The sequence below is a fragment of the Kryptolebias marmoratus genome, linkage group LG18 (genome assembly GCF_001649575.2).
Source record: "Kryptolebias marmoratus isolate JLee-2015 linkage group LG18, ASM164957v2, whole genome shotgun sequence".
In the NCBI taxonomy this organism is placed as follows: Eukaryota; Metazoa; Chordata; class Actinopteri; order Cyprinodontiformes; family Rivulidae; genus Kryptolebias; species Kryptolebias marmoratus.
This window is the reverse complement of record NC_051447.1, coordinates 1389662-1399701: the sequence shown is the minus strand read 5'-3', so window position 1 is coordinate 1399701 and position 10040 is coordinate 1389662. Positions and strand designations below refer to the sequence as shown.

Below are 10040 nucleotides of genomic sequence, written 5' to 3'. Positions count from 1 at the left end.
GTGGAAACAACAGAAGAGCTACGGACAGCGTTGGCCCTTTGTTGTTCCTGTTTTTTAAACTTATGTGGATTCTCCTGAGACAGGAAGAGAGACGCAGTGGAAGAAAAGCTCTGGATGCCGCAATTGTTGCTCAGAGTAGGACAACTGTTATCCGCCGGAGATTTCAGGCTTTACAGCGCCTTCAGCTGGGGGACAGATGGCATAAACGTTGCAGGGTAAGCTAACGCTGTTGTCTATCGTTGTTTTCTTCTCTCTTTATCCTTGCATCTGGCCACACCCATGACCAATGAGTGAACAGGAGCTAAGCTTGCGCCGCCCACAAAAGCAGGACCAGCCCCGGCTGGCCCTACTCCAAAGCAGGGACCAAAAAAGCAGGGACTGGCCTAAAAAAAATGCCAGTGGAAACGAGAGCAAAGCAAGCCGAGTAGAGTGGAGCCGGGACCTTTAGAGCCAGTGGAAAAGGGGCATAAGTGTGACATCTGGCTAAATCTGGCTTGCATGTGTTGGCGTAATGTTATTTTCAAGATTTGATCAAAACAGCTACAACTCAGTCATTTCTCATCATATAATGACCCTACTCCAATGCTCGGGCATGAAAGGTAGTAGGAAATATGCATGCCTTCAAGAAATGTTAGACTTTTAATTTGTTTGATTTTTCTTTGTATCAGTGATTTATATTCAGTGTAGGTTGTTCATCCCCTCACATGAACACTGAGCTACTGACAGTGACTTGCTTTGCTTTCAAACTGAGACTGGTTTAACGCTTTCTTGTTTTTCCAGATGTCTTCAGTGATCTATGTGGAGCAGTGCTCTCTAACTCGGACCATGCCTGTAGCTGGGGACACATGTCTCAGGACTACAAACAAATATGGCAAACTACTATAGTTCATTTATCTTTGATTCCAAATGTGGATCAGAGCTTCTAACAGGAGTCTTTCAACTGTAACTTTTCTACCTTTAGAATTATGGATGTCTTTTACACTTGTTTTTGTTCTTCAGTTGCTGTTGTTTCTGTGTGTTGGACTTTCTGATGATAGGGAGGACTTGGGAATAAAAAGATGGAATTTTAATTCACCTAAGAGCACATTTGGGAAGCCATTTTCTATGTTTAATTGGAGGAAGAAACAGCTGTGAGGAACTGATGACTGTGGATTCTGGACGCAAAATGTAATTTACTCGGAGGACATGCTGTAAAAATGTTGGATTCCTACAAATTTTAATATTTTATCTGATCTGGATAACCTTTAAGGAAAGTGTTTTCAAAGCTGCCCTTTTTGCTGCTACCCACACCCACATGCTGAAGAAGAAAACTTTCAGACAAGAGTCTACCTTTTTTGCCTTATTTCAGCAGTTTCAGCCTGGCTGAAAGCCTCAGTTTCTAAAAGAACTTTGAGTGTTTTTGTTTCTTAGTCAAGTTCACTCATATTCTCCCTCACTCTGAGCCTTTTATCCTTTGCACACTTTATTACCATCCACCACAGAAAGGCAAAAGCAAACAGTAACATTTTTGCTTATGTCTGTGTTTGTGTGTCTGACTGTTATTAAAATACCTCATGAACTACTGGACAAATTGTAATGAAACTTGCAGAAAGTAATCACTGGCCGTATCTCTACAACTGATTAATCTTTGGAGTCAACCCAATTTAAGATGGCCACTACAGCTAATCAACCTTAGCCAACACAAACATAGCTACAATTCAGTAAATATTACAGATATTGAGCAAGAATTTGACAAAATTGTAGCACATACTCCGAGTGTGACATCTGATAATGTCACATTAACTTGCGCTGAACTTTCTTTTTAGGGTTTGACCAAAATGGCTTCAAACCCTGTCATTTCTCAACATAAGACACTCTGTCTAAAACTTTGGCATAGAAGGTGGTGAGTGATATGCATTCCCTTAAAGAATGCTAGGCCTTTAATGTAGGTTTTTAGATTAACATGCAGAGTGAGCTCTGAAAATTAAAGGATATTTTGTGGTTTCAACATCTGCTCAACCCTGACGCCTGTGTGAGATATTCTGACATCTATACTCATTGCGATGGTCCTCCGGGGCCCAGAATGTTATGATCACTTAGACTATTTACAACAACAACACATGAAAAGTTACATTCAAAAGATGGTGCCTCAGACACAACAAAGACTGCCAGTAAAACCATGAACAGTAAAATAAAAACATTTCTGCAATTCATCATTTAGGAACCTCAAGAAAGCAAAGATTCAATTGAATTTTGAATGAAAAATGTAAATCAAACTTTATTTATTACAAACATAAAGCTTGCAATCCAGTACATTGCTGCCATTTATTAAACCAGAGTGTGAAAGTGTTTACTGGACTGCAGCTGACCCCAAAATAACATGAATATAAATGTGAGCATGTCAACAAGGTTCCAGGGCCTTTGCACACAGGACACAAAATCCAAACTCTTTCTGCTCCAGATCTCAAATGAAACTGATATCAAAGCATAGTGTCTAACAAATTAGCCAGTCTGCAAGAAGAAAAATGTGTCACATTTTACATCATGTATTAGTGAAATGGAAAGGAAATACCTTTACTGAAAACTACATTCATGATTGTTTCATAAATCAGGAATCAGTGACTTTTAGAAATGTTTGATAAAGAAAAAAAATTCTTAGTTATAGCTCAAATCTGATGACTGACTGACATCCAGAAATTTTAAGTACAAAAGTAGTAGTGAAAGGGTCTTAACACTTCCTAAAATGACTTTTGCCTAAGACCGCTTCACACTGGATGAGGATCCTGCTATGCTCTCCATGACCTACACTACCCGTTAGAATGTGGTGGATCACTGCAATTTTAGAACAACCTGCTTCAGTGTGAAGGTAATCAGGATTCTGCTATATACCTAGTACTAGACCATTATCACACTTTTATTGGGTTCACAGAGATCAACACAAAGCCTCAAGTCTCATTTGCATTATCGTGCCACCACTAGAAGTCTCATCCATTCAAACGTGTCCACTGGTTCAGTAATGCCTGCTTGGAGTAAGACTACACTGTGTTGTTTACTTGAACCTTATTAATGAACCCTTTAAAAAATCCAAGATGTTGGGCTGAAACAGAATCAATAACAGCTTCTTTTGCATCATCCTCTTTATTGAAGGTCACTTTTCCACCAGTGATGTTCTGCAGTGCTTTAATCAGGTCCAGGCCCACTAGTGGTGATCCAGACTTCAAGATAAAGAATATTGCTGGAACTTTGTTTTGATTAAGTACTCCTGCTGTAGTTTATAGGCAGAAAATAACAGGTAGGTTACCTTTTGTATATTTGACTTGCTTAACAATGGGTTACCAGTATGCCTTCTGCAAAATGTTGCATGAAGCATAAAATAGATTAAAAAAAAAGCTTCAGTATCTACAATTAACTACAGGACTTGGGAGTTTTCTTGTGGTACTTTAGTGTTTATTTGACATGAGATTTTCTCATATACTGCAACCATCAGCTTAAAATCATTAACACACAGTACTGCTAACTCAAGAACAACCACTTCTGTCACAGGTGATTCCCATACTTCGGCAAAATGTCCCCTTTTTCAGTCATTAGTTTATTATAGCAGCATAACAGTTTTTATCATTTGCCAGGTGTTTATCTGATCCACATCTGAGGTACTTATGTTGCTCTTTATGACTTCCCTGTTTATAATGAACATGGGGTGAAAGTCCACATGTTTGAGCTGATTGCGCTACTCTTTTCCCTTAAAAAAGAACACTTGCAGCCTTTATAGCCTGTGCAGGTGGGACTACACTCACAGCTGACAGCAGTGTAGTATTTTTAAGTGCTGCTTCCACTTGACATGCAATAGTTAGAGCTTTGTTCAGTCCTCCTCCTCCATCAATAACTTCTCCTTTACAGCACTAAGATACACTTTATTGCCAAAAGTATTCACTCACGCATCCAAATCATTAAATTCAGGTGTGCAAGCCAGTACATTACCTTTGGGGGCAAAATGTCTTTCAAGTGAAGCCATGGCTTCATCAAATGCACCTAGTTCTGGTATTGTGTAGAACAGAAATTGTCCTTCTGGCCCCCTCTATGTAAACGAAAGAGACATTGTCCTTGTTAAAAAATAAAAACACACGTCAGATATTTTTTCCAGGTGCTTATTCTTACTGACTCATCTTCTCACCTTGCTGTTTCTGGTCATATATTCCTTTTTCTAACATGTTTAGTTATAATTAGTTATTTCATACTTAAAAGAAAAGTCATGCAACATCACAAGCACCATGTTATGCATACACTGCCACCACACTCCACCCAGGCCCCCAATACGCTGCCACCACAATGATAACCGCTATGATCTGGACATGGAAGTTTTGTGAATTCTCAAAACCATCATTAGCCTGTGAAGCTCTATCACATGTAATGAGCAGCTTACTGAGATCTTAATACACTCCTAAAGACCCATATCAAGGCCCTACAAAGACCATCCACATGTTTTCTGATTCTTTTGTGTAATAGCAGAGTGATCATCCAGTGTCAGTGTCTTGCCCACCTCGACATGTGACTCCTGCCAGGAATCAAACCTCCAACTCTCTCATTGGAAGATGACTGCTCTAGCCACTGACTCACAGCCACCCCAAACATGTGCTCTTCTTTCTGAGTTTCAGATTTTTACATGTTTTTTTTTTCTACATGTCTGATCTGCAGATGTTGTTTATCTGCATTCAGTGCAAAAATTATGTTGTGTATGTACAGTTGTGCGTTTCCCTGAAGCAGCATTTTCCTTTATTCACAAACAGAACTGATGATTGTATTTAAAAACATTTTTGTGGAAAAAATGTCGTTAAACTAAAATTCACAGTTTGCAGAGTCAATACAAGTGATGGTGTTTGCATTACCAAATCTGTAAATGACTCATTTCATATAAAATGTGTTGACTGATTTACCATTTACAAATTTTACTACATCAGGGACACACTATAGAAGAAAATCTCATTTTGAAACAGATTCCTTTATCAGCTAAAAGATAGCTAAACCACTTCCCAGCAGAAAAGATTTGTCAGAAATAAATCAAGTGAAATGTGTTTTTCATTTTTTTCATTTTTTTCTTGAATCCATTCACAGTGAGAAGCACACAGAGGGGCCAGATGGCTTTTAAAAGGAAATGATCATTACTGTTTTTCAAAAACAAATTTATTTCTGTGACGTGTTGTGCTTCATGTCCCAGAGATAAACTCACACTCATTTTTACATAATGAGATTTGGTTGAGACCATTTCACACTTTGAGTTGTTGCTTGCCTGCTACACCTACAGATTGGACATGTTCAAATACAAGCTGTTTGAATGAAAAAACAGAAATATCCCAAACAGGTTATTTATTGTTAGAAAGCTCAGTCTGGACAAGGTTTTACATGTAAATAGCTCCTTAGAACTGATTTCTGCATGTTTTACTGGATGTTTTATTATGTTCAATCAGAAATCAGATTCATTGTTTTCTAACCTTACAAATTACTGATGGATTTGAACATAATTTTTTTCTGCTCAGTGTGACAAATGGATCAGTTTTGCAACACATTATTTATGAAGCCTTAAATGTCCATGCTAAACATTTAAAATCATACATTTTTTGGATGGATAGATGGATAATCAAAGGGGTGGAATAATGGATGGGTGGTTGGTTGGATGAAAGACTAGATGGAAGGTAATAATAAACTATTGTTTATTTTGACTCATCTCTATCTGTAAAAGAAGAAATTCCTCAGAGGTAATTTGATTGATTTTCAGATTATAAATAGGAAACTTCTCTTGAACACTGTGTTCATTTTATTGTTTTATGATTGTTTTATGTTTCATGATTCAATAAAACTGAATTTTTCTGCTGAACATATTTCTTCTGTACTGAACACTGCTGCAGTTTATTGGCCATTTAAATGTATAGAATGTAAAAATTTGTTTGCTGTATCCATTATTTTAACATACACATATCTTCATTATAATAAAATACATTTTTACAACCATTGTCATTTTTCTCTTTCAGTTTTTCATTTTAGTCCAGTTTGTTGAAATTTAAGAATGTCTCTAAAATTAGTAAAATGATATCCAGTGGCAATCTATAAACAGTTCTTCATATAGGGTCAGACATCTATGTAGAAGGCCAGAGTTATTACTAAATCCAGGAAAAGAATACATTCCTCCTGTCTTAGATTGTCTGCACACTCACAGTTAAATAAGGAATTGATTACAAGATTTTGTTGATAACCTCTCAGGCCAAAGCAAATCCCTATGTTCCAAAGCCAGGGATCCGCACCTGCGGCTCTGGAACCACATGCGGCCCTTCAGTTACTCTCAGGTGGCTCCTTGTGACTTTGACCCAAAATGAGATGAACCTGAGTAATGTTTAAGTTTAAATTAACAATGAAATAGGTTCTTTGCGCAGTTTTTCTAGTCCAGGTTTTAGATGGTTGTGTGTGGAATTTTTGCTGTAGATGACATTTAAGTAGGTTGGGCTACTGTCTACATGCTGTCCCTGCTGCATGTTTAAGTAATTGCATTTTTTTCACCAGTATTGTAAAACAAAAGCAAAAAATAAAAAACAAAGTGGTTATTTGATTTTTGTTTTAAAATACAAAATATTCATATGAAATACTATGGCGCTAAATCGGGGCCAATTGCCTGAAACTGTAAAAGCTGATCTGAAAGTAAAAAATAGAGCTGAAAGTGGAAAAAAATGAAGCTGGAAAAAAGTAAGCTTTGAGCAAAGTAAGCTTTTTTACACTAAAACTCAAGCTTTTAATTTCAAGTTTTAGGTTTTCGATTAAATTTTCTTTTTTCAAATTAACAAAACATTTGGCCCCAATTCAGCTACATAAAATACAATCTATTTTTGTTTTATGGTTAAAAATGTATTTAAATTTTCTTTTACATGGTTTAATATTTTATAATCAGAATAATGGAGCTATAAAATTACTGGCAAACAGAAAATAATCAGTAACCCATTTTCTCATATTTGGACACCAGCAGTCATTAGGATGACGCAACAAAGATGTGTTAACAAAATGAAATAATCCTGTCAATGTTAGAGGAAAGACGGCTTTAAGTTTTGTTCAGAGACCTGGTGTGGCTGTGATTAATAAACATAGACCAAATACATAATTTTACAGATACAATAAAAAGATCTGTTTCAGGAAAAACTATATAACCACAGAAAAACTAGGTCATGGTGATGATGAAAGGTAAGGAAGGAGCTTCCTTCCTAAATGGAGGGTTAAGCTTAAATCATAAATGACCTGTCACAATGACCTAAGTTTATTATGTCATTTGCAATTTAAAAATACATTACTAGAAATCAGCTGATGGATAACACAAAGCCTATAACCCTCTCATTCACCAGGGAAAACTCCAACACCAAGGCACTCAGCCGGGGGTTTGTGAGCATCCCTACACCCAAAGTAGGTTTTAAGTTGCTCTCTCCCTGGGTAACTCCAGAGTATGAAAGACTCTGGACAGCCCCTCTCTAGGAGTTGGGTTCCACAGCCCAAGCTGTGGGTAAAGGTGAGCCGAATTATATCTAGTTGGTATCATTTAACCTCACACACAAGCTCTTTGACCACTAGTGACGTGACATTTAATGTCCCTAGAGCTAGTTTATGCCACTGAGAATTGACATGGGAGGGACTCTCTCTTGCCTGCTGCCCAGCGTATATGGGATCAGACCTCAACTGTCCTTCTTGCAGATGATGGGCCCATGAGGAGGTAACATCTTGTCTCTTACTGAGTTAAATTTTGTGTGGTAGTAGTAGAACCATCTTCAACCCAAATTCTGGCTGCTATCCCATCTTGCAAGATCTCACAATATCACATGCGATTGAAATTCAAACAACTAAGTTTATCCCTTAGGCGCAACCGAGGAAACACAGAGCAACACGACAAAGAATAAAAATGAAATAAAATGAAAAAAGTAAAAATTTTAAAAATCCTAATAACTCAACTGTCAGAATCCTATGAGTGTGGTTGTGTGCTTGTGAGACTTGTTACAGAGGACTCCTGCTGGGCATGGTTACCTGATTGCAATCAACTCGTTAACTGTAAAGGATTTAAGGAGCTGCTGGATGGTCCTTATTTGCCTGATGCTCAGTCACTCTGGGTCCGAATCACAAAACCAGAACCTTTTGTTACAGTGTCTTCCTGGAAATCATTATCCACCCTGACATCCACCACAGCTCCAACAACCTCCGCAACCACCCACCTGCCCGCTCTCAGATCAGCCTCTTGCCATACTTTCACAAGTCCTCCAGGACCACGTCCAGGTTCCCAGCAAATGCACTATTCCTCTGTAAATTGCTGGCCTACCCCCTCCCAAGACTAACTTTCTCCATGCAACAGTAAGCGCATGATCCTTTTATTTCCATTTTTCATCTGTCTTCATTCAGTTTCCCTCCTTTCTTGTCTCTCTTCCAGAAACAGGCATAGAGACACTCTCTTTGCAAATTCTTACCCTGTAAATAAAGATTCTTGTGTTTGCCTCAGTCTCCAACTCTGATTCTGCACGTGGGTTAAAAAACTGCCTGTCACCAACAAAAGAAAGTAGAATTGTATAAAGGAGCAAGAAATTAACTAAGTTCTGATAAAGCGAAATGATTTTTAAATTAATATAAAAGTAAATGAGGGGATCTTAATGGGGTGCGGGAGGCAGCAGATATAGGAGGTTACACAGGTTTCATAGTGTACCCAATAAATAAAATAAGGTGCAGTATATTTACTATTTACAGTAAATAATGTGCAGATTAAACAATGTACAGTACTAAGGCTGTGCATTAAGCAGATTAAGTCACCAGATAATAAGTTGACAACATTAAATAAAGTAACCTGATAAAGTAACAATAGAAACAATGCAAATCAGTGAGCAAGCAGATTGAGATGTTTCCCAGTTGGGTGAGCTGCTTATGAGGGTTTAAGAGTCCTAAGAGGGTTTCAATAGTTGAAGAGGTCAGGAAAACAGCCAGAGAGACACAGGTCACCTTACTCCTCTGAGTCCTGCAGGCAGACAACAAAGCCTGTGACCAGATGACAGTCGCTTAAAAGCTGAGAAAAGAGCATTAGACAATTCCTATACTATCTGGCCAGCTAGAGTGCAAACCTGCTTCTCATACACAATGGACAGAGAGCAAGCAGAAGATCTAATGATTTTGGAAAATACCCTGTGTAGAAGGTTCCTGTCCTGCAAGTTGATGATGTGGAACCAGCAGTTAATGTAAAAGGACATGACAATTTTAATGAAAGTGTAGTAAAAGGTCATGAAAACGTGTTACTGACTGAGAAGTAGTTCAGTTTCCTGAGGAGGTTTTGTGTGATTCCTTATGCATGTTCTTTTGTATTGTATCTCTGGCACAACAATTTCCTGTGGGATCAATAAAGTTCTCATCTTATCTTATGGTCTCCAGGTATTTGTACTTTTCAACACAATTTGAAAGGTGGCCAAAGCAGCCAGCTCCCTTTATCTGCTGAAGAAGGTCACCACCATCTCCTTTGTTTTGCTGACATCAAGCTCTAGCTGGAAGTGGTCACACTACTTGACAAACTGCTGCAGAGCTGGTTTATGGTGCTATGTAGAGTCAGACAGAAGTGACAGAAGAACTGTGTCGTCAGCAAACATCACTAGGTGGCAGTTGGGTTCTACAGTTGTTGGTGTAGAGCAGTGGTGTGTAATCCTGGTCCTGGAGGGCCACTATCCTGCAAGGTTTAGATGTTTCCCTGCTTTTCAGCAGGACTTCAAGTTCTGCAGAAACTTGTTAATTATTCATTTTTTTTAAATCAGGTGTGTTAAAGCAAAGAAACAATTAAAATATGCAGGATAGTGGCCCTCCAGGACCAGGATGAAAACTCTTCAGATCCGGATTCTGAGGATCACCAAGACCATCATGGCTGACAAAACAATGCACATAACGACCAAGTTGGGAACGTGGAACGGTAAGAACCGATTATCCCCAGATCATTGTCATGACATCAGTACATGAAATTAAAAATCAACATAAAGACGGCAGGAGAGAGCTAATGTTGCTAACTTGTAAACACTGTG

General features: G+C 38.2%; 1 protein-coding gene across 9 annotated transcripts in view; it reads left to right on the top strand.

Moving 5' to 3' along the window:
- mcf2l2 (MCF.2 cell line derived transforming sequence-like 2) overlaps window positions 1–9711 on the top strand; it is a 143554-nt gene extending 133843 nt beyond the window's left edge. For 5 of the 9 annotated variants that reach the window (XM_037981140.1, XM_037981145.1, XM_037981144.1 and 2 more), the window contains one exon: window positions 8143–9709. In XM_037981140.1, the coding sequence (XP_037837068.1) occupies window positions 8143–8350 (208 nt within the window). In that variant the 3' untranslated portion in view covers window positions 8351–9709. Of the gene's footprint in view, window positions 1–83; window positions 216–780; window positions 6221–8142 lie in introns of those variants that run through there. The other 4 variants (XM_037981142.1, XM_037981149.1, XM_037981148.1 and 1 more) reach the window with 4 other exon arrangements.
- Window positions 9712–10040: the final 329 nt, after the last annotated feature.